Here is a 24957-nt window from a genome sequence, read left to right as displayed (position 1 = left end):
TAGAGTTGTTTCACACGTGTTAGAACAAAAGTATATAAATTCAATTTTTTTTAAATAGCTCTACTTTTTTAATAAAACATTACTTTCATTAAAACATAAATAATTAATGTGAAATTAAATTAGAAAAAAATAAATTAATACTCGTTATAAGGTGCAAACGCTAGTTAATTTGAAACTTGTTAATGACTAAAATTCCGGTTATTGTGAAAAAAACGTAATTATACTAAATGCACCTTCATTCTTACGTATTTTAAAAATTATCTTCTCATTATTCATTAATTAAAAACACACATGCTCATAATATTTAATTGAGGGAAAAGAAATATAATATTTTGATAATTTTATATAAAAAAAACTTATTTTTAAAACATCATCACTTTTTTTGGTATTGTTTGGGAGAGGGTGAGAGTAAAACCAGGAGGAAAGGAAGGAGAAGAGAATGGAAAATTATGTTATTTGAATTTATAAAAAAGAGTGAGAAAATGAGTGAATTTAGGTGGAAAGATATAAGATATAAGTGATGTGATTTTATATAAAAATAATAATTATATTATTTATTCATTTACTGAAATATTTTTATCTTAAAAAGAGTTAAATTAAAATAAAGATAAATGTTTATATCTAAAGATTAATATATATTTATATATTTTAGATAAAGAATTGTAAATAAGAAAATAATTTTTTTTACAACCAATAGCTAGAAAATAGTATATTAATTCATTTTTAAAAAAAATCATATCCTCAAATTTTTAAATAATTTTAATTAAAATTAAGAATAATGTTTATTAAAAAAAGTTGGTATTTTGTCATAAATATTTTCTGTCTATTAATAATAATATAAAGAAAACTTATTTTTGAAAAAAATTTAATTCAAATTAATATAAAATAAAAAACAATACCTTAACAATATTTTTTTTTATAATAATTCAAAAATTTATAATAATTTCAACTTATCATAATAATAAATATAATATACATACCATATATTAAAAAAAAATTATAATTTTAAATTTTGTTCAAATTTGAATCATATATTTCCATCCGTTATAAAAATAGTAAATTAAGATAATGTAACATTAACAACTTCCTTACAGCCAATTACAAATAATGAATGAAAAACATTTTGCAATTTAATTGTAATATAAATCACAACATATTTTTTTGAAATTTCTTAACCATGCAACCTTCCTAGTAAAATAGTAAAATCTAAGATTTCATGCAAATCTACCATGTCATGTTCAATCTCTTGATATTTAAGTTAATATGAAAGTAAGCACACCATCATCATTGATTAACATACTATATGAATAAGGCTATTCACGTGTTAATTTTTTACTAAATTTTACACAAAATAATCTATAATTGATTATTAAAGGGTTTAATTGATTCAAACTCTAGTTGATTAACTATCTTAGGTTTCAAATAATACAAACACATGTATGATGGGTTATGTTCATTATTACTTTAAGGGTATGATCGATTACGGATCTCAAACCTAATATGTTCTTGAACGGGGTTGGAACCAAGAGAACGATTTGAACCACTTTTCAATCAATCGGTATTCAGTTTCTCCCTTCCTCTCAAAACGAACTTCTCACTCTTCCTTCGTTATTCTACCTCTCGTCCTCGTGAACTCTAAGCTCGAATGGTACCTGCAAAATGTACTCTGACGCTTAAGTGAGAATTCGGTATTCGACACTCAAAACTCTTAATATTGTATGAAGACGTACTTGATTCTTGGAATCTATGCTTATTTATATGATTGTCACGAGCCCTTTGTTATTAGACCGAATTAGGGAGTTTGGTCATGCTTAAAAGTATATTACCTAGTTGCTTGTTCACTGATTAGTCTCGTTAATCTTATTTAGGCGTAATGATTTTAGAGATGTCGGTCGGCTTGAACCGGGTGCCGAGTCATGGTCTCGGTTGTGCGAACTCTACCAGTACATAATCAATTATAATCCCTTCATTTAACATAACAACGTTTCCAGAACTTCAAATGCATGTACCATGCCCAAACAATGCTTATTTGAAATAACCACATTATCATTCAACCACACACACTATCCAACATTTATTTAAAAAAACTCAAATGAATCTACACAATCAAAGCTCAACCTTCATAAACTTACAAAGCTTATGTCTTTTGCAGTGGTACCTTTCATTCTCAAACTAATATAACTTTCTTCATGTTCACCTCATCCTCTACACTTAAAAAAATACCATGTTTGTTACCTCCCTACTCAACATCAAGCAAGGAAAACTAAATGGGACAACAAGAAAGCTTACCTCCAACTCCAAGGGTACAACTTTGTCTCCACACAAAAATGATCTCTTTTCTTTTCCCACTCACTCTCCTCCTAGCCATATACACCTCCTACATAACCATGTGAACTCACTATTTGTTTAGAAAGATCACAAAAGAATCTCTTCACTTTACTTATTCACACAACAACTTCTCTTTCTTTGTAGGTTAAAGGCTTTACCTTACACCTATCTCATATAATATACACATATTTTAAAATCTTAAGTCACATCCAAGAATGATCACACTATCAATCCAACAATGCTCTTCATTTCTATAGTAACCATTTAACAAACATTAAGAGCACATCCAAACTCCTTTTATGGAAAACCAACTTTCACCAATTTCATGCAAACCACACCCACATTGATACTTCAAATTCCCATGCAAGGATGCAATGGTAATTACACAGTAATAAGTAATTTTTTCATGCAAATCACCACATTTCACATGGAATGCTTCTCTCATTTCTCATATTCCATTTATTTCTTTGCAAATTAGTTGAAATCCTTTCATCAAAGGTGTTACAATAAATCCCCAATCTCAGCCTTCAAATTCTCATACATAGTACAACAACTTTATCAAAACAGTGTTAAAGTTGAATTTATATGAAGAATAAGGTTGTATTCAATTAATAGAGTATAAATATTTTATTTTAAAAATACATGCTAGAATAACAAAGTATATGATACATTACTTTATGCAGCAAGCATGCTGAATACTTTTATTTTGTTTGCAATGAATTAAACATTGTTTTTCCTAACAATAACTTTTATTAAATAAAATATAAATAATTACGAAGAGTTACACGCTAATTTTGAAATGGACATGATTATCTCTCAAGAAAAAAATTGCACAAGTAAATTTAAATTTGTCAATGTTACTTATATAAGAAAATGAGGAAAAACCAAAATACAATCACAATTAGTCTTACAAAGTTTAATTCACATTTAATTTATGTAAAATAATTTTAAGAATATAAAGTGAAATTTCATATAAAAAATGAATATATAAAAGATATTGAAATATTTTATTTTAATATGATAAAAAATAATTTAATATAAAAAGTTTAGTTTTATTACTTTTATTTGAAGTAATTCAGTATATTCAATAATGATCAGGTATATTTATTATAAAATTAAGATTAATATTTAATTATTGTATTTTGTTTTTTAAATTTAACTTTTTTAGTAATTTCAACCAAATTAAAATTAAATTTTTTTATTTTTTTATATTAAAAACAAAATATTTCACCACTTCACTCTTTATTTCAAATAAAAATAAAAATATTGCAACTGCAAAACCTTTATGTTTCTGGAATGGAGTAAATGCTGAAGTTTCAGAAGGAGATGAAGGATCTTACAAAGTTCTTCATTGCTCAGCAGTTTCTTCTCAATGCCCTAGATTCCTCTTCTCACTCGTCAAATCCCTATTCCAAGGTCTAATTCGTTACTCTTTCTTTTTTCTATTTCTGCATCACAGTTTCAATTGCATCAGAAATTTCAACATAGCGTCTTTGTTTTTGTGTGGATTATAGATTTTTTTTTCGATTTTGTGATCATTTATGTGGAGAAGGAGAACTCCCAAATGCAGAATCAATGACGTTTTTGTTTTTCTCTGATCCAAAAAATCAGAAAAGGGTATTTTGGTAATAACTGTAAAATACTAGACGTGCTTGTTTGTTCCAACATCACTGTGGCTGCTCTGCTGAGTTTACCAAAACAACCCTCATTCTGAGATAGCAACAATATCATACACAAATCACAAGGGCAATAATGTCTTTTCGTGTTGAACCTCCTCCCCTCCACATGCACTCGCTATATGTGAGATGAGTTCTTTCCCCTTTGGCATTGGAACTCCCAGCTAGCACCAATGGCTCTGAATGTTTGTGTCTCTCCTAACCCTAAATGGGTTGCATCTTCTTCCTTAGATAGTGGTTCTTCTTTGAGACCTTCACTTGGGTCTTGTTTTGGTAACTCAAATATTGCTAATGTGAATCTCAACTTGAGTACTAGAACTAGAAGTTTGAGTTTGAGGAGAAGTGTTGGTGTAAGATCTAGTTTGGAAACTGCAGGACCCACAGTCACAGTGGGACAAGTCACTGAGGTAAACAAGGACACCTTCTGGCCGATTGTTAAGGCTGCCGGGGATAAAACCGTTGTTCTAGACATGTACACCCAATGGTATGTTAATTATGTACAGTTGTATATCATGTGATATATATATTGTTATAGCTTATAACCACGTGCTTTTCTTTTTTATAATATTGTCATATTTTATGGTGGATTGGATTATAATTGAAGAAAGAATCATGCTTTACATCTGTTTGTAAAGCTGCATGTGCTGGCTCTCTCTTAGCTGGGAGATTCCTTGGTAAACATTGTTATGGTTAGCTTTATGCTGATTTTGTCAAGACCCAAGATCATGGTTGGTATCACCTAACAATCAGTGATTTAGATGAAAAGGGGGCAAGAGTAATGAAAATCACTTTGTTGTATACACTGCCTTGGTACAAACAAAAATGTGAGGTATGAATTGGAAATTGGAATGGCATTCATTTGCATTAAAGTGAATTTCCCACTCTACCGAGAATGAATTATCCTAACATGGTGTGTGATTGGAGCAATCTTAGTCTTTAACATGGTTGCACTCATAGTAGGTCTTGAATTGTGCAGCTGGGACGTCTTAAGACAAATAAAAGTTTAGCTAATAACAGTTTGCATATATTTTGTGTGACTTGGTTAGTGTTTTATTAAATTCTTGTTCTATAAGCCCTTTTTCTCTCTTCTGGTTTTTAATTTTTTGTCCTGCCTTCAGAAATATGCATAAGCTAGCGTTTTTTGACCAGCACCGTGCATAATCAATTGTAGATCAGACTTAGATTCCCTCATAATATATCTCTGAGCAATTTTCAAAGTATTGTAAGTACCTTAATGGGGATGGTTCAAGATGAACTTCAGCCAAGGTCACACCCCGCGAACAAAAAGTTCATATAATTAAGTGTGAGAGAAATAGTATTTGTTTCATGAAGTGAGGGTTCATTTTAGAGGGAAAAGTTAGATGCTGTAACCAAGAAAGTGAAGATAATAGGTTTAAAGAACTGCATAGTTTATTATAAATGTGTATGCAACTTTTCACAATATTTATTAATTGATTTAACTATCAATAGTTATAACTTTTTGCTTTTGCCAACTTATCACGATATTTAGTGTGGATGCTTTCCAGTCCAACATTGCTGGAAAGCTTCTAAGTTGGCTTTAGACCAACAATTGTGTGTCAAACTTTTTAGGATTTATGTGCTTTGCAAAGGCCTATACATGTGTTGTACTATGGAGCTGTCTTTTGGTATATTAAACAAATGGTCCCAAATCAGGTCACTTGTATTAACTCACTGTCAACTAGCTTTGCCTGATTTAGCTTGCATAATGAGTGTACTTATTTTTTTATCTCCACAATGTGTACAAGAGTGAATTATACATGAAGTTTTATGGTGATGTTGTTTGACCAAAATAGTGATCAGCTTCAGAGCAAGTTTCTTTGGTAATGATAAACTGGTTGGGTAACAAAACAACATAAGCAAAAACAGAGCTAATACTAAAGCTTAACATTAAAATCTTTGGTTAATTTGTTTTTGTTATATTCTCTGGTACGGTACTGCAGGAATGTTTGTTTTTAGAGTCTTTATTTTATTTTCACCATGTTGAAGGTGGGAAGTATTTGGCTTTTTCAATAACTCAACTTGAAAGTCTTGTTTAGGTTGATCCTTTATGACATTGTTACCCTTGCTTGTTGCCAACTGAATATTTGGACAATCTTTGATATAAATTTATGATTTTTTTCAGGTGTGGCCCTTGCAAAGTGATGGCTCCAAAGTTTCAAGAATTATCTAAGAAGTATGAGGATGTTGTCTTTCTAAAACTTGATTGCAACCAAGACAACAGGGTATGTGCCCAATTCAAAAAAATATTACCTATATGAATCCATTTAAGAATCGTGATACATAGGGATGAGATTAAAGTACATGTTCATCCTTAGTTTATGTATGAACATATTTTATTGAGCATAGGGTTAATCAATACTTTCCTTAACAAACGTGGTATAATTTGTTTAATGTTTGTTGGCAGCCATTGGCAAAAGAGCTGGGGATTAAAGTGGTTCCCACTTTTAAAATTCTGAAGGACAACAAGGTTGTAAAAGAAGTTACTGGAGCTAAATTCGATGATTTGGTTGCTGCCATTGACAATGTTCGATTGAGCTAAGAATATAAGTATTCTCTTTCTGTGTAAAAATATTATGCTTGACACCCTTTGTAAGTATTCTATGCAAATGTAAGATGATGAGGAGTGGAAGATGATGAAATGCTATCATGTGATTGTTGTAAGCTAATTGTTTATTCCCTAACGTTGTCTTTGTAAGTGGGTGAGTAATATTCACCCAGATGGATTTTAGGGAACGTGTGTTCTTCTGTGTTCTTTGTATCTGTGCAAAGGGAGAAGAAAGAGAAAGTCACTTATACATTTGTGAGAATACAAAAGTACTCTTGAAACATTTGTGAGAAGATAGATAATAGACTGTTATAAGTTATAACATAATCAATTACAATATAATAATAATATTTTAAATAATAATAATCAAAATAATTTATTAAATAATAATATATAAAAGTAATAATAATAAGTTAATAATAAAAAAATTAAAAAAATAATCAAAATAAATTTATAATAATATTTACAATATTAATTTAATTTTACGAATTTTCATATATTTTTATGTGTGTTAGATAATTTGTAATTTTTTTTTCAATTGATTTCATGAATTGTACAAGAATACTCCTTTAATGAAACGTGATCATATGATTTTTTTTTCCGTCTAATTATTTTTATATAACTCTTTTTTCATCATAGTACAATTCTATATTTAGTATTATTATTTTTATTAATAAGGCATTGAATTTTTGCATCAATTTCAATTTATTTTATTAAATTTTTAAAAATTTATAATTTAACTTGAATCTTCTACAATTATTTCTATTTTAATTTTATTTATTTTTATCAAAATTTATTTTCAATAATTTTTGTCAAATAATTTATATTTTTTTTCAACTCAATTCATGGATTCGAGAATAATGTTTTAATAACAAATGAGTTTGGCATATAAATAAATAATTATATTTTATTTAAATTATTTTTAATATTAGGGTGAAATTGTAATATTACAATATTTATAATAAAAAAAAATTATCAATCATACCTATCACATCAATCATCAATTCTTATAAAAAAAATTCTCATTTTTCTTTACTCTTCACTTTTTTTTTTCTCTTAATGTAAAGAATTCTCTTCTATGCAGATTCTCACTATATCATATCATTTTTTACCTACACCCACCAACACTTTGTGAAATGCCCTTTGCGTCCTTAATGAATAATGTAAAATGTCTATTGTATCCTTAATGAAATAAAGCATAAGTTTCCGCTGCACCAATGCATTTTATAAGAAAATGATAAAAAATGGTAAGAAGAAGAGATGTTTATTATTCTTATGTGTATATTACATCACTCATGTATAGGAAATATATAGGGAGTTTCTCTCTCCCAAATTACAATCTAATTAGGTAGGATACTAATCATGAGATTCTATAATTATTAAATTAATTGCATATAATTGGGTACAATATCGTCAAATATTGCATACAATAATTGCATATAATTTGATAATTATTATTTCCTTAATACATTTCCCTACAACAACCCTTAAGCACCTAAGGCACAACGACACCCAACACACACCACTCACTGAGTTTCTAAGGCACGACGACAGAGAGAAGGCGAAGAGCTGTAGTTTACGGAGGAGGAGAAGAGTTGTGGTTACGGGAACTAATACGCAGGGCACTCCCCCATTAAACTGATGCACTCATCTGTAAATTGTGCGACTTTCGGATATCTATATCCAAAAGTGTTTTTCTTTTTCGAATGTGCATATCCGGAGTCATACCGGATGCTTATGTTCGGAAGGTTATAGTTAATTTTTTTCCTCCAGATATGGATACCCGTAGACGTTCTGAATGTGAAAATCCATAAGTTTAAGGATTTTAGATGATTTTGAATGATGAAATCTAGAAGTCAGTTAAATGTGTTTTTTTTTTCAATTGATGATAAATATGTTGACCGTTTCAGATGCTAATATCCGTAAGTATGTAACTTTCGGATATTGCCATACATGAGAAAATATATGACTAAGAGTAAAATTGGGTTTAAAAACTTATATTGGTTACATAAAAATTAAATGATAGGGTGGATGAAGAAATTGCCTAATTTCTTTTCAAAAAAAAAATCATATCCCAATTCAAACTAAGTATAAAGAAAGAGATACTCAATTATCAAAAGTTATGAACTTGGTGGTGTCTATAAAGTAGGATCATGAGTATCTTTTTGTAATAACAAAAAAATGTTTGGGATAATTGTGGGTATTGTGGTATACTAATACTATTTTTTTAATAATTCATATCCCACCATAGGTTCTTTGTAGTAGTGTACCAACCCTTTAACCCTCGTGTGGTGGGTTCATATATTATTCTCAAATTGCATTATGATGCACATGGCCTTAATTCCCAATTAATTTTTATCATAATTTCTCCTTTAACCTAAAGTTGTCCTTCAATTTAAAGTGTACAAAATAAGACAGCGAGAAAGACTCTCTTTCTATTAAAAAATTTAGAAAAAAAGTAGTAAAAAGATACCACATGTCAATTTTTTAGATATTTATTTAAACATAATGAAATAATAGTAATAATATTATATTATTTATCCTTTTCTCTTATTTATTTTTCTTTTTCTTTTTCTCACTTCAAATCATTCAATTAAAAAGAACAATAGTTGTTTCCACTTTATACGTGTTCACCTCTATTGAGCTTATCTTTTGTGTATCATATATGTGATTGGAAAAAAACTAAAAAAATTAATGAGTTTAGAGATTAAAAGTATTGTGAATGAATTTTATTATATAATTGTTATATATTTATAGAATTTAACAGAAATGTGTTATCAAAGTTCTCACATTATTCAATACTTTCTTATAGTGAGTTAATTAATTATTGTATTAAAAATATAATTAAATTTATTATAGTACAGAGAGAGAAGTGAGATCATATTAGATTATCATAAGTTTAAACCAATGCTACACTTTTAGTATCTTCAATTATATCATTATTTTAAAAAATTATAATTAAATTGAAAATTCCTATCACATAAATTATATATATTAACATGTTATGCATTTTTTATATAGTGTATACTTTTTAAAAATATACCAAAATCTGAATTATTTAATTTATGTTTATGTTTCATTATTGTTATAATTATTATTTTTTCTATATGTAAACATTAATGTTACATTAGAGTAATGTATCTCCTTTCCCTTTTCTATATATAATTATAATAGTAAATATATTTTTTATGTTCATTGATCGTATGTATGATCTGATTGCATTAGTAAGTATGATATTTATGATGTATAACTTTTTTGGAAGTTTAAACTCTTTAAGAAATCATTAATAACACATTTTTAAAATATATTATATGTCTATTTAAGGTTATAACATTAATAATGTTTTAAAACCATGAAATACAAATTTAAAATTGTAATTATTAATTTTTTTCTTTGTTTTGTATTTGATATGTTTTTTATTGTTAATAATAGTTTTAAATACACAATACAAAACATTTACATTTTTTTTTATAAAATGTTAAAAATGATTTCTTTCATTTCTATGAACGAAATGATTAACTAGAAATTGAATTTGTGAGATGCTTCAGATGTGAAAAGAAGGACGTTCTGGTCTTCTGGAAGTTTAAACTAGTTTATCGTCTTCACTTAATGACTCCTCCTTTTTTATATTTTCAGTCTAGAACTTAAAGATCAAATTGACTTCTTATAAAAAAATACCGGAGATAGATTCAACTATACCCGCTACCAAGACAGACAAACATGACTCTTGAGCCTTTTGTTCATCACTTGAAAGAGATTCAAAATAACTTTACAATATTAAATCTTGATAAATAGATCTAGAAGTAACCCATTTGACAGTTACTAATTTAGGACTTGTTACATTAGTTGCATATTTGAGATGAGAAAATCCTTTTAAAAGACTAATATGAAAACTTTCATTAAAAAAAAAAAATCCTTTTAAAAGATCATAATTTTCAGAAGACAATGGGTCCTTCTTTGTGTAGTAAATAATATGATTCATGGACATCCTCAAAAGATAATATATTAGTAAAAATATCATCCTGAAATCCTAAACCATCCTCGATATCTTTAGCAGATTTCTTAAACCGTTAACTAACAACTTCAACAAGGTTATCAAGATCAATAATAGTTTCCTTAACCTCCACCACCCCTGCATTACGAACATGTAAATCATATATTTATACATCTACTGCAGGATTTTGTTTCTTTGTGACACCAATCACTTTCTTGTGAGAGACATCATTAGTTTCTTTGGTCCGGAAAGTCACAAGTTTATACAGCAGGTTTCGACGACAGTTTGACAGTGTTATCGAGGTTATCAAGATGTCTTTTGCATTTAGAAATATTATGCACTATTATTTTGCATAAAGAGCAACATGTAAGCCACTTATCAAATTCAATATATGTAATAAAAGCAAAACCAGATATTTTCACCAAAATTTGATTAGACTAAGCAAATAATATATCAATATTAATCAACACTCTAATAAAAAAAATTAAATTTATTCATGATGTCGTCATCAAGAAAAAAATAAATATCAATCTATTGCCAATATTTCATGAAAGAATGGTAAATCATGCTCCAACGCTGAGTTTAATAAAAGATGGCACAAAATCTCTCTTTCAAACAAAAACTCATTATTCATTAATTAAAAGCATATATACTCATAGCATTTAATAGAAAAAAAAAATAACTACAATATTTTATTAATTTAGAAAAGTATTAAAGGACCATTCATTTATTTTAAACTGTAACTTATATTAATGGTAGCGAGCGAGTATTCAATTATGGTTTATTTACAAAGTACAAAAATAAAAATCAAGCATTCCATTTTAAAAATATATGCTATATTAATGAATTCTAGGATAATTACTTTACAACATGCCTGAATAATTTTATTTTTACAATATTAATTTTCTAAACAATAATTTGTTATCTTAATAGGCTGATTCTACATTCACAGCTAAAATATAAATAATTATGAAGAGTGACACGCAAATTTTGAATTGAATATTATGTATCCTCATAATTATCCTGCACACGTAAATTTAAATTTTTTAATGTTAGTTAGATAAGAAAATGAAGACAAACGAAAATAAATCAAAATTATTAGTCTTGCATAAATTTAATTATCATTTGTTCCGACCCCAATTCAAAATATTTTTTTAACTTGAAATTCCATTTCAATTTTATCTTTAAAAAGTATTTTATTAAATTAAAAGAGAATGTATTTAATCTGTTTTTAATTTTACATTGAAATGAATGTAATAGCACAACATTTAATTTATGTGAACTAGTTTTTAAAAAGTAATATATATATATATATATATATATATTAAATAGTTTTGTAAAAAAAACTAAAGTGTAAGAAAAAAAAATATTTGAGTTACTAATGTCTGGCTTGAATGGTTTGTGTTGCGTTTACTGTTATGACTAATGTTCTATGAATGATTCGTAATCGATGAGATACTTGTCTTGATTACGTGGGAACAATTAATGTTACTCATATTTATTTGTTGCAAAGGGGATGTGTATGCTGATAAGTTGATTAATTTATGATTTATTCATAGATAATCATTTCAATGGTATAATAAACTTTCATATAGTCTGCTATTATAATTCTTTATAAATAGATATAGTTTAGGTATCGTTTTTTTTTAACGTATGAGTTTTGACCTATTCTTTCCATATTTTATTTTATTTTAATAATATTTTTTTTCATGTGATGTCAGATGATTATTGTTATTTGAGGTGTCACTAAGATAGATGTTAAGTTGTATAATGATGCCTAACATGATAACTTTTATAAAAAAAAATTATATTATTAAATAGATAGAAGAGTGGAGGGAAAAAATAGAGGAAGAAAAAGGTAGGTAAATTGGAGAGGGTGAAGATGAGTGCATCAGTCTAATGGGGAAGTGCCACGTAAGAAAGCTGATGCAGAGTAAAATGACGAGAACACCCTGTTGGAAGTTGCGCCTAACAGGAACAGAAAATTTCAGTGATTTGAAAAATGGGAAGAAGAAGAAAGAAGGAAGAAATCATCACAATGCTGAATTCAACGACTTCACACTCTCGCAATCACAACTAGTCAAAATGCGTTTTATTTCGTCAAATTAAAATATTAATAATAATGATGAATCATGAAAATTAAAAAAAGAAAGAAGCAACGGTTATAAATCTGAGTCTGGGAGTTGTAGAAATCAAAGAGTGAAAAACAGAGAAGAGAAAGAGAGAAAGAAAATGTGTGGGATTTTCGCGTATCTGAATTTCAACGTGAACAGAGAGCGAAGGTATATCTTGCAAGTTCTCTTCAATGGCTTGCGCAGATTGGAGTATCGTGGATACGATTCAGCCGGCATCGCCATCGATTCCTCTTCGCAATGCGCTTCCGATGCCGAATTCCCTCTCCCTCATCCTCCTCACGTTTTCCGCCAAGAAGGAAACATCGAATCGCTCGTCAAATCTGTGTACCAAGGTCTAATTCGCTCCTCTTTCTGTTTCCTATTTTCTCCGTCGCGCTTTCAATTGCATCGCAAATTTCGACGTGACGCGTTTTGTTTTTGTGTGGATTGACAGAGGTGGGAGAAATCAAATTGAATTTGGAGGAGCCCTTCAGCACGCACGCCGGAATCGCGCACACTCGGTGGGCCACTCACGGAGAGCCTGCTCCGCGGAACAGTCATCCTCAGACCTCTGGTCCGGAGAACGAGTTCTTGGTTGTTCACAATGGAGTTATCACTAACTATGAGGTAACGATAGTGCACTCTGAATGACCGCCTGTTGATGCCGGTGTTGCTCTGTTTCTATGTGCTTATTACTTTTTGAGATGCTGTGTGTTCAGGTTTTGAAGGAGACGCTGCTGCGGCATGGCTTCACGTTTGAGTCGGAGACTGACACTGAGGTCATTCCCAAGCTTGCGAAGTTTGTTTACGACAAGGCCAACGAAGCTGCGGGTAATTTTTATTGATGAGTTAGTCGAGGTGTTTTTGTTTTTTGGTTTTGAACAATTACATGGGGTTTACAGGTTTGTGGTACGTGTGAATGTGAATGTTGTTGGTGATTAGTAGTTTTCACCTGATGTGGAACTGAAGTGTGATGTTTTGGTGATGTGCATTCTGAAATCCTGTGAGTGGGAAGAAGGTGGAGGTAGATAAGGTTTCTACTATTTTAGTGCTGCGAAGGTTGAAAATTGTGATCGCGGTTTTGTTGTTTTCTTTGTATTGTGGAAAATTGTAGAATGTGACTGATGTGGTCCGAGAGCCCCCAAAAGTCTTTGTGCGGCAACTGTGGTTGCGGCACAGTTGAGGTTATAGACCCCAAAATCCTTTTCTAAGAAGGCTTAGCTTTTTTGGGATAAAGATGCTTTTTCCACTAGGAGGAGTCAGTGACATGAATCATATAAGTTTTCCGCTTTTACATTAAGCGCAATCAAGTTTTAGATTGTGATAACATTTTCATTACAAGCAAATGTGCCCGATGTGGTCACATTTGCAGTTGTTGTAGGAGACTCCAAACACATTGATGTTGCGGCTGAAATCGCAACTCTGAATCCATTATGTTGTCCCTTTGTTCCAAATGTTGATATACTTGCTTCTGTTAGATTTCTAAATTGATTTGCATTTATTCTGTTGGGAATTCCTTATTATTTGTGCTACTCTGATTACAACGGCTTCTCTTAGACTTGTGTGAATATCATAATGGTTTCGGATGATTTTAGCTTGAAATACATTTCCAATCATTTTGCAGATGGTGTTACCTTCAGTCAAGTTGTTTTGGAAGTTATGAGGCATCTTGAAGGAGCTTATGCCCTTATTTTCAAAAGTCCACATTATCCTAATGAATTGATTGCTTGCAAGCGTGGTAGCCCACTGCTCCTAGGTGTTAAAGTAAGTTGAATGCAATTTAGCAAAAAGTTTCTTAAACAATGACCTACATGTAAATTGTTCTTCCAGTGTTTTTTTCTGGCAACATTTGTTCTTTTTTTTTTCTCTTGGATTTGTCAATGATGCTTCTAGTTGCAGAGCCAAAATATCTATTCAGTAACTTAGTATTAATTTTTCATGATTCGTGGACATTTAGTGAAGGTAAAGATTTTGGGATGGACAATGATTAGAATTAGTGCTCTAATTTCAGGAATTGACAGAAAATAAAGGCAATGGTTCAGCATTTGAGGATGACAAATTCCTATCAAAAGATGACAAACCCAAAGAATTGTTTTTGTCCAGTGATGCCAATGCTGTGGTTGAACATACAAAGAAAGTGCTAGTTATTGAGGATGGTGAAGTAGTTCATCTCAAGGTACAGACTGCACCCCCTCTTTTCAATGTTGCACTTGCAAGCCAATGTTTTCATGTATAGTACTTAAATATAGTAATCTGACTAAGGAAAACACTTCCATGACAGTATCTTTTCTTTGTGAAGATTGTTTTGTAATTACTTAGCAGATCACTTCATCTATCCTTTGCTCTCTGGTCTATTCCCTTTTTTGCGTGATTAGATCATTCACTGATACTATATGTTACATATGGTTATAATCACGCCAAACATATTGTTCTTAGTTCTTACATATAAATGGTTGTGCCAGGATGGCGGGGCTTCTATTTTGAAGTTTGACAGTAACATGGGAGAAAATGGGGCTTTTCTTTCTAGAACTTGTTCAGTGAGACGTGCATTATCTGTTCTTGAGATGGAGGTCGAGCAAATAAATAAAGGTCATTATGAGCATTATATGCAGAAGGAAATTTATGAGCAACCGGAATCTCTAACAACCACAATGAGGGGGAGGCTTATACGTCTTGGAGCTAACAAATCCAAGTCTGTTCTGTTGGGTGGGCTGAAGGATCATCTCAAAACAATTAGGCGAAGTAGAAGGATAGTTTTCATTGGTTGTGGTACAAGTTATAATGCTGCTTTGGCAGCTAGACCCATCTTGGAAGAACTTTCTGGTCAGTGCTGTGACAAATCTTTTTATAATTTTTTGCAGTTTACAAGTTTGTCCATTCTTACAATGTTTATTCTATACATTCAATTATAGGTGTTCCTGTTACTATGGAAATTGCTAGTGATCTATTGGACCGGGAGGGACCAATATACAGGGAAGATACTGCTGTTTTTGTAAGTCAGTCTGGCGAAACAGCTGACACTTTACTGGCACTGGAGTATGCTTTAGAGAATGGTGCTTTGTGTGTTGGGATAACAAACACTGTTGGTAGTGCAATAGCAAGGAATACTCATTGTGGTGTTCACATAAATGCTGGTGCTGAGATTGGTGTGGCAAGTACCAAGGTAAATTTTGCATTTAAGGATCGTGTTTTCTTCATTTCATTTTGCATTGTCTTATTATTTGTTTAACCAGTGGTTTACTCATGCGCATTTATAACTATTACAGGCATACACAAGTCAAATAGTGGTGATGGTCATGTTATCTCTTGCAATAGGAGGTGATACAATTTCAAATAAAGCCAGAAGAGAAGCTATCATAGATGGTCTTTTTAACCTGCCAAGTGAGTTTTTGTTGCCCGAGTATATTACAGGAATTGGGTTGGGTGTCTGGTTCATCCTACATGTCCTTTGAGTATAACTTTCAACTGATTCTCAGGTTTTAAAATTAGATTTTCATGACAGGTAAATAAGATCGCCACATGGTTAGGATTTAAATGGATGTAGGTTAATCATTGTTAAAGATATACCGATGATGATAACTTCATTAAATAAGTGTTAATATCAGTCTCTAAGTTCATACCATCTAGTAGAGAACTTTTAACTTATGAAAAACGAGAAGGATGGATTTTTTTTTAATAAAACTAAAAACTGGAATGCATTTGAAGATATTACTTTGTTCCACGCCGGTTTTGTTAATTTCTTTAATGGAATAACAATAATTGTGTAAAAATAGTCATAATGTCATGTGGGTTTGCAATTACGAAGCCCTCGGGAGGCTTGTGGATTGCCACAAGCTTTCTTGGAATGGAGTAACCTCCCCTCCCCCTAAACTTCTATCACAAAAAAAAAAAAAAATTAGAATCTTCAGGAATTCTAGAAACCTTCCTTCAAGCTAAAAACTATTTTTTATGAGGAATCGTTCAAAATGCAGTACTAAATACCTCATGGAGCTACAGGGAAGTTGTAAAAGTAATCTAATTAACGTGTTGGATTGTAGATAAAGTGAGAGAGGTGCTGAAACTTGACCAGGAGATGAAGGATCTAGCAAAGCTGTTGATTGCTGAGCAGTCTCTTCTTGTCTTCGGAAGAGGATACAACTATGCAACTGCTCTTGAGGGAGCTTTGAAAGTAAAGGAAGTGGCACTTATGCATAGCGAAGGGATACTTGCTGGTGAAATGAAGCATGGTCCTTTGGCATTAGTTGATGAAAATCTCCCAATTGTTGTTGTAGCTACTCGTGATGCTTGCTTCAGGTTGGTTGTGACTGTTGATTAGCTTTATTATCTGACATTAGAAGTTTGATATTGACCATCTTTTATCCTTGACAGCAAACAGCAGTCTGTTATCCAGCAACTTCATGCCCGCAGAGGTCGTCTGATTGTTATGTGTTCTAAAGGGGATGCTTCCTCTGTTTGCCCTAATCAATCTTGTAGGGTAATTGAAGTTCCTCAAGTTGAAGACTGTCTTCAACCTGTAATTAATGTAGTTCCATTACAGGTATGTTTACAATGCATTTTTCTTGTTTTTTTTTATCCTTACAAAGATTTCTTGATATTAGTGTCGAAGATCCTATTATTACTAGTCTGCATATCTTTATATAAAGTAACTCTCCATGTTGACAGTGATTCGTTATTATTTCATGAGCTTCTTAGGTGTTTTCTCTTTTGTTTGAATATAAATATCGATGTCTGAATTTCTCATGTGAATTTTGCAGATTTCTTTCCTTTTTGCTACATAGAATCTTTATAGACTAATCTTCATTTTATTCATTTGCACGAAGAAGGAATATTTGTGTGCCTAATATCACCTCAACAAATTATTTCTTTACGATGCAGTTATTGGCATATCACCTCACTGTTCTCAGGGGATTTAATGTGGACCAGCCTCGTAATCTTGCCAAGAGCGTCACAACGCAATGAAGAACATTGTGGCATATTAGCATATTGTAAATTATTAGGAGATGTAGGCTCACTGCTTGATCTACTTGACAGAATATTGTTTTAAAATGATATTTACATCTTTTAGGTGCATTTAACTTCTTTCAAGTTTCATTAGGCAGAATATTGTTTAACATGATGATTACATCTTTCATCTATTTAATATGCTGAATCTCGGTTGCTTGGGTTGCTATCTCAGTTGCAATTCCTTTATCACAATTGGAATGAGTATGATTTCCATAAAAATAATTTATAGCATGGCCCTGCATTTTTTCCAGAAATGAAACTGAGCGCAAGGAACAATACCAAAACACTTCCATGTACTTTAGGACTAAAACTTATGGAAACATTGTAGTCATGATTTGAGTTCACTGATGTATTCTAAGTTGAATAAAGTGTTGCTACTGTAGGGATGAAGCAGTGATACTCAGTACTTGTTATGAATTTGTGCCCTAAGAAAACTATCTGATTTTTCACAGTACAGTACAGCTTTTAGTTTTGTAGAGAAGTTATAATTTGTCTTTGAAGTTTGTGATCATTTTAGTTCAATTATTTAAATATGTAACCATGGAACAGTTGTTGAATTTGACAAAAAGATAGTTAGAATTTGATGATCTAAGGAACAGAAAACAAAATGAAACTAAGTTGCGGAAGATATTCACCTAAATTACATTTGTGTAACAACATCAAACGTCTCACCTCATAACACAATTCTACAAACACTTTGTCATTGATTAAAATGTATTAGAAATTACAAATTTTTAAAATTCAGAGTACATATGAAATCCTTGAAAAAAAGTGTTCGTAAGATTTGTAATTGCTGCCACTATTGATACACATTCCTTTTGAAATTCGGCATTACCCCTGCGTCCTATACTAAATTTTGACCTGAATATGCATGTACGATTCTTAAATTGTAGTTATCTTACATTTCTCTGATTTTGATCTGCTTTATGTTTATGTTTTTAGTAATAAAACAAACTATAGTGACTTCTTGATACTATTACACCTGATACTCCTCATATTTTTAGATTAAATAAACTCCCTAATTATAATTTTGTTGAAGACACTATGAAGGTAATCAAAGAGAGAGAAGAAAGAAGCAGCAAGAGTGAGAAGAGATAACAGAAGAATAAAACTTGTATTACACTGAGAAAGAATACAGAAGAAAATATAAGCAAACAGAAAAAATAATTAAATTGTATGCAGAGCACATGCAGAATACATCAAGTAACTTCCTCTCTTAAACTCATGGTTAGATTATCAACAACCTTGAGTTTATGCTTGAATTTTGCAAAATAGACTCTTTAAATTGGTTTAGATAATCAGTTGGAATGTGATAATCTGAACACGTTTCTTCTGCACATGATTTCTGATAGTGTAAATTGATTTCTAAATGTTTTGGATTTTGAATACATTCATTATTAGAAAACCATTACATAAAAACTAATTAATTACTATATTAACTAAAATAGATATTTTAGAGATTAAAAAATTTGTTGATATCTAAAGTGAGTTTTATTATCGATTAATAATTTCTAAATTTGTATCTAATCAGCTACCGGTAATTAAAACCTTGGTAGCTAATTAGATATATTTAAGTTAGGTAGCTAGGTTTTTCTAAGATGCTCTAAAAGGGTGTTAAATAATTAGATTGACAGTATATTTTCTTAAAAATAAATCTTCAACATTTTAAATTTACCGTTCTGCTGACTGCTGATCACAACGAAGGAAGAGTGCAAATCATGTATGTTTGGATCAGTGTGTGTGTTTGTGAGGGAGAGAGTGTTTTCAAAGGAGAAAATAAGTTGAAGATCAATTGAAACTCAGATGTTATATTTAGGTGAGCGTTTTGCAAGATTATTGTTGCCTTAGAGAGATATGATGATCATTAAGCTATGAAGAAAGACTATTAGATTCTTTACCATCGGGGAAAAACTCAAAAGTAGTTTGGAAACCTATAGGAGGAATGGGGTTATTGGATAATGGGAATTGTTTTCAAATGGTGAATTTTGATTAGGTTAGAGAGATAAACATTAGTGGGGTATGTGAATGATCTTTTATCACTATGTTGTTTTGAGACAAAAACCAGAAATACTTGCAGAAAATGGCCCAATCACAGCATGAATTGAATCAAGCTGCTAAAAGGAACTGCTATTAGTTATAGTTATGATAGAAGACGCACCTAATCATGTTGTTTTATATTAAATAGTTGAGTCTAACACAAACAATTATATGCACAAATAAAAGACCAAAACACAGATAATAAAACCTTTATATAATATTAGCTAAACCACTCTACTAACCCTACATCCTTTTTGTCTGTCACAGATTTTGAGAACAATATGCTTGCCCACCTCCAAAAATTTTCATCCTTTGTCCCTTGAGACAGTTGATTCATTCAATCAAAGCAGAAAGGAAAAACATAGCACTATACAAGATATATAATATATATATATATATGTATATATATACATATACATATCAATGAAGACCAACCACAGGTACAGAGGGACAGATTGATTTGTATTTTAAATGATGCAATGTTCCTTGTATCTTCTACCAAGCAGCCCTCAGCCGAACACCTTCACTACCAACATTAACCTGAATAAATTGAACACCAAATTATTCACAAATACCCAAATATATTTCACAAACCTAACAAAAACAATCAGAAATTTCACAGCCCAGATAACAAAATCACAGTTTCCACTTACCAGCAAAGACCATGAATTGGAGACACCAAATGACAGAAATCATAAATGTAACCCATAAATTCCACATACACAGATAAAGAAAGGAAGAATGTTTAGAGACAGTTTGATATGGTTTTTAACGTTTGATGTTATTATCTAATCAAAATAGAGTTTTACCTTGATGATCTGTGTAGATTTTTAATACAATTTTGTATCGTGTAGATTACCAAATAGAACTTCAATTTTAACAGGAGAACAACACTAACACATAAAGAAATAAATTAAGTTTAGTCCAATACAAAAACCTCGTAAATTTCGTATATCCAAATAACAAGAGGCATAAATGTAGGACATGCCACGAGAAAAGATCATACAGTTCACGTACCCAAGAAAAGGACATAATTAGATGCAAATTCTTAGTGTTGTTTTGAATCAGAGTTAAGTTTCACTTCATTAATTTATGTCGGTGTTGATTTTTTATGCAAATATTTGTTCTGTGAATTATAAAGTGAAACTTTAATTGTAATTGAAAAATAACACTCAAACACATGAAAAATTGCATCTGTTTTCCTCAATAAGATTACCTATTAAATTTCAGATATATCCAAATAACCAGAATCATAAATGTAAGATTCCCCACGAGAAAGGACCATAAAATCCACATACCAAATAAGAAAACACCGAAATTTAAAAGCAAAATCTTAACATTAGTGTGGTGTCTAATCAGGATTAAAGTTTCACTTCAATAATCTATGTTATTTTTAATACAAATCTTTATTCTGTGTAAATTATCACGTAGAACTCTAATTTTAATTAAAAAAATAGCACTAAATAAAAACTTGAAGAAATGCATCTAGTGTTTGTTCAATTGGGAAACCTCTTAAATTTCACAAGTCCAAATAACAAGAATGATAAATGTACGCACCCCACAAGATTTATATGCAAATTCTTAACTTTGCAGTGTTATTTTTAATCAGAGAATTTCACTTCAATAATCTATGATGATTTTTAATGCAAATCTCTCTTAAACTTCAGATACCCAAATAACAAGAATTACAAATGTAAGACACCCAACAAGGAAAAACCATAAATTGCACATACCAAACTAAGAAAGAAAGACAAAATTCAAATGCAAATTCTTACTCCCACCCTCAGTTCCTAAACTTTAAACTCTTGATGTTTAAGGTTAATGCATAATGCTAAAGAAACATTTAATATTACTCATAAATAGTATATTTATCCTAAAATACCCTGATTTAATATCTACATATTTAATTATTAGTTCATGGTACAACAAAGAAAATATGAGCTAATATACATAAGTAAGGGTTTAAATGAAAAAAAAAAAAAATGAGACTTGAAAACTATAAAACATCAAAAGTTTCGAAACAAATTTGATTGACTTAAACATCATGAGTTTAAGAAGGAAGTAACTAATAGAGTTGTGTGTAGTAAGAGCTGAAGTTTAAATTTGTTAATTTTTAATGCAAATCTTCAGTACATAAATTATCATGTCGAGCTCCAATTTTAGTTGAAAAAACAGCAGTAAAAACACATAGAGAAATGCTTCTAAGTTGTTACATCATAAATTTCAGATACCCAAATAAGAAGATCATAAATGTAGACACCACACAAGAAAATACCATAAATTCCACACACCCATATAGGAAAAAAAGACAAAAGTTAGATGCAAATTCTTAACTTTCAGTGTTAGTCTAATCAAATTTAAATCTCACCTCTATAATCTATCTACCTTGATTTTAAATGCAAATCTTTATCACCCAAATTACCAACTAGAGTTCCAATTTCAATCAAAGATCAACACTAAGAACACAAAGAAAAAACACACCCAAGTGGTGATGAACAAGAAAAGCCCACAAATTTGAGATCCCCAGAGGAGGAAAAAAGCTCAAAGCAAAGAAAGGGGTTAGAACATTGAAGGATGATAAACGAACCTGAGGGTTACAATCAGGAGGGTCTTCAAAGAGAGACAGAGAGAACTGTTTATCAGCAACACCAACATCAAAGTGTATAAGACCAGAGGTGGGGACATCCACACGAATGCCCTTAACAGGGAACCACAGAAAGAGCTCTTGCGCCGTCATACCGGACAATTTCCCGATCCGACCGTATCCGAGGATACCCTTTATGTTGGAATCATAGTGCACCTCGTTCTCGAACCTCGCGTTGCACGGTTCCTGCATCCACACCTCGAATTCCCCACTTGTTCCGTTCAACGAGTACTTCGCAATTCCCTTCGGAAGAAGCCCCACCGGAAGACCCTGCGCCCGAAGCTCGTCGTAAATCGTCGTCGAGTTCGAACCCCTCACCGTCGCCGCCGTGGACAGCCACCACCAGGCGGCGATGAACGGCAAAATCCAAACCCCGCCAGATTTAGCCATGAATGATTTGGACTTTTGGTGACTCTCTGCTCCTTTCTTCCCTTACCTACCAATAAATCAATTCTCCTTTCTTTTTTTCAAATCGATCGCTTTCGTCCTTTTTATCAGGAAAAACTGAAAAATACTCCAACAAGTTTGTTCCTTCTTCTGTGCTTTCAGTTTTTACTTTTAAGGAAAATTGCAACAATATTTGTTTCTTTTTTCGTTTTTTCAAGCACAAACACAATCAACAAACAGTATTTGTTTCTTTTTTGTTACCAACAACAATATTCTGTTTCGTTCAAACACTGAAATGCTTTGTAAATCAATTGTCGATTTTTTTAATGCATTTTTAAGATCAGAAAATAAAACTTTTTTGTTTTGTTTTTGTAAGCTTTTCTAGAAATTGTTTTTTCCTCTTATGATGCTTGTTTTTTCATTTTGTCTTTTTCGTTTAGCAGTGACAACAATTAATGAGCCACGTTACCAATATGTATGAAATGGTAAGCTTATAAGATTTGGAAGAAAAAAATAACATTGAAAACTATGAACTAAAAATTGAAAATTAATTTTTGTCACACTTCAAAAATTAACATTGACTAAACTAGTTGTGTATATATAATAATAAATATACATATATAAAGACGCAGATACATATAAAGATATATTAGGATACGAGGATACCGAATCTATATATTATATAATTATGAATTATATAAATTGATAATAAAGATTTATGTGCACTAAGTATATTTTAATTTATTTATTTTTAGCATAAAGATATTTTTCATGGCTAGTTAGAAAAGATTTGTTCACTTTTTATAATCATACAAAAAAAATTATACAATAAGTTTGAGTTCTTAAAAAATTAATGTATTTCTCCTTTTAAAAATTGTGTTAGACTCTTGTTAGAATGATCAAAAATTCAACAAATATTTTTTGAATTTGATACTTAATCGATGAGTGTCATATAAATGTTGTGTCGTATAGTAACACATATCCTAACAAATATATATAAATAAGCATCTAAATACTATAAATAAAAAATAAATCCTCATAATTTTAATTTGTTTTCATTATCTATAATAACACCTCTTATATTAATACGATAGTAATTATAATTCTTTCTATGATTCATACATTATATGATACAATAATTTTTTTTTTAACTTTTCATCACTATTTGTTTTCTTAATTTATGATTATATTATAAGTGAAATCACAATATTTCATCTCCTTTACGAGTTTCAAGCTTAAATTAAGTTATTGTTTAGTGCCCATAAATGTCATTTATTTCAAATTAATTGAATACTGAATGAGGTTTTGCAATGCTAATAATTTTAGGTAAAAGAAATCTACACTAGATTGAAGTTATCCAGATTTTAGAAATCAGATCTAATGTACATAATCTCAATCATAAGATTTCGATGATTTTAATTTTTTTATTTCTTAATTTATTCATATATTATAAAAATAGTTGTTTTATTTACAATGTAGTTTCTTGTTCATTTATACACAATTCCATAATTAATTTGGTAAATATTTCTATTTAATATATAACTCTATATTGACATTTAAGATGTTCATAATATTTTATTATCAGCAAAGATGTTCATAATATATATGTTAGTTAATGAGATTCCATTCAATTGAAATCATATCTAGAATTTATATTTTTATATACATGATTGAATTTGTACCTGGAATATTTTAATAAGTTAGTTTATATTGGAATTTGGTTTAATTTATCTAAATTGAAAATTGATGACTATTAGATATTAAATTTATCATAAAAAAGTGATAAAAAAATTTCGGACAAAACTAGCTAATAAATTACTTGATAAATGATAAGTAAGTTGGTAGATAATAAGCTTATTATAACTATATAAATAATTTTTTTTTAATTTTTTACACAGACATATATTATTAGGTAATTATAATTTTTTACTTTTAAAATAATAAAAATTCGTCTTAAAAAAATTTAATGTTTTTATTTTAAATTATATATGCCTTTTTATTTGAATAAGTCAACTATTTTTTTCTAATCAATATTAGTTAAATTTAATTTTTACTCACTTTCAGAAATTAAATTACCAACTCCTAAAATAAATTATTTTAAATACTTTACTGGATATTTTTACACTATTCAAAATAACTTTTAAGTGGGCAACTACTTTATTCACTCTAGTATATATTGTCTTATCATTCCTTTAAACCATCACTTA

General features: G+C 30.2%; 3 protein-coding genes and 1 long non-coding RNA gene across 4 annotated transcripts; 2 read left to right on the top strand and 2 right to left on the bottom strand.

The window, feature by feature from the left end:
- Positions 1-2077: 2077 nt before the first annotated feature.
- On the bottom strand, positions 2078-3809 carry LOC137823617 (uncharacterized). Its single transcript, XR_011083154.1, has 3 exons — positions 3669-3809; positions 2290-2377; positions 2078-2205 (listed from the first exon to the last, which is right to left on the bottom strand). It is a non-coding gene; the product is annotated as an uncharacterized lncRNA (long non-coding RNA).
- Positions 3669-6853, top strand: LOC137823616 (thioredoxin F-type, chloroplastic-like). The gene is made up of 3 exons (XM_068628824.1): positions 3669-4488; positions 6148-6247; positions 6430-6853. Exons 1-3 carry the CDS (start codon positions 4178-4180, stop codon positions 6562-6564), a joined length of 546 nt encoding a protein of 181 aa, XP_068484925.1. The 5' UTR covers positions 3669-4177; the 3' UTR covers positions 6565-6853.
- A 5675-nt stretch (positions 6854-12528) lies between these two features.
- Positions 12529-17848, top strand: LOC137825542 (glutamine--fructose-6-phosphate aminotransferase [isomerizing] 1). Its single transcript, XM_068631233.1, has 11 exons — positions 12529-13031; positions 13133-13305; positions 13398-13509; positions 14303-14442; positions 14690-14854; positions 15141-15501; positions 15591-15841; positions 15945-16059; positions 16716-16971; positions 17047-17215; positions 17554-17848. The coding sequence occupies exons 1-11, from the start codon at positions 12797-12799 to the stop codon at positions 17635-17637; spliced, it is 2061 nt and encodes a 686-aa protein (XP_068487334.1). The 5' UTR covers positions 12529-12796; the 3' UTR covers positions 17638-17848.
- A 2070-nt stretch (positions 17849-19918) lies between these two features.
- Positions 19919-23031, bottom strand: LOC137823615 (uncharacterized). The gene is made up of 2 exons (XM_068628823.1): positions 22307-23031; positions 19919-20259 (listed from the first exon to the last, which is right to left on the bottom strand). The coding sequence occupies exons 1-2, from the start codon at positions 22751-22753 to the stop codon at positions 20215-20217; spliced, it is 492 nt and encodes a 163-aa protein (XP_068484924.1). The 5' UTR covers positions 22754-23031; the 3' UTR covers positions 19919-20214.
- Positions 23032-24957: the final 1926 nt, after the last annotated feature.

The sequence above is a fragment of the Phaseolus vulgaris genome, chromosome 8 (genome assembly GCF_000499845.2).
Source record: "Phaseolus vulgaris cultivar G19833 chromosome 8, P. vulgaris v2.0, whole genome shotgun sequence".
Classification (NCBI taxonomy): Eukaryota; Viridiplantae; Streptophyta; class Magnoliopsida; order Fabales; family Fabaceae; genus Phaseolus; species Phaseolus vulgaris.
The sequence above is the reverse complement of the archived record's forward strand: the minus strand, read 5'-3'. Positions and strand labels throughout refer to the sequence as shown.

Excerpts from the sequence above, each read along its gene's own strand:
- LOC137823616 (XM_068628824.1), top strand. The coding sequence starts at position 4,178 with ATGGCTCTGAATGTTTGTGTCTCTCCTAACCCTAAATGGGTTGCATCT. Across the intron at positions 4,489-6,147 it reads CTAGACATGTACACCCAATG|GTGTGGCCCTTGCAAAGTGA; the intron begins GTATGTTAATTA and ends GATTTTTTTCAG. Across the intron at positions 6,248-6,429 it reads ATTGCAACCAAGACAACAGG|CCATTGGCAAAAGAGCTGGG; the intron begins GTATGTGCCCAA and ends GTTTGTTGGCAG.
- LOC137825542 (XM_068631233.1), top strand. The coding sequence starts at position 12,797 with ATGTGTGGGATTTTCGCGTATCTGAATTTCAACGTGAACAGAGAGCGA. Across the intron at positions 14,855-15,140 it reads GTGAAGTAGTTCATCTCAAG|GATGGCGGGGCTTCTATTTT; the intron begins GTACAGACTGCA and ends TGGTTGTGCCAG. Across the intron at positions 17,216-17,553 it reads TTAATGTAGTTCCATTACAG|TTATTGGCATATCACCTCAC; the intron begins GTATGTTTACAA and ends TTTACGATGCAG.
- LOC137823615 (XM_068628823.1), bottom strand. The coding sequence starts at position 22,753 with ATGGCTAAATCTGGCGGGGTTTGGATTTTGCCGTTCATCGCCGCCTGG. Across the intron at positions 20,260-22,306 it reads CTCCTGATTGTAACCCTCAG|GTTAATGTTGGTAGTGAAGG; the intron begins GTTCGTTTATCA and ends CAATTTATTCAG.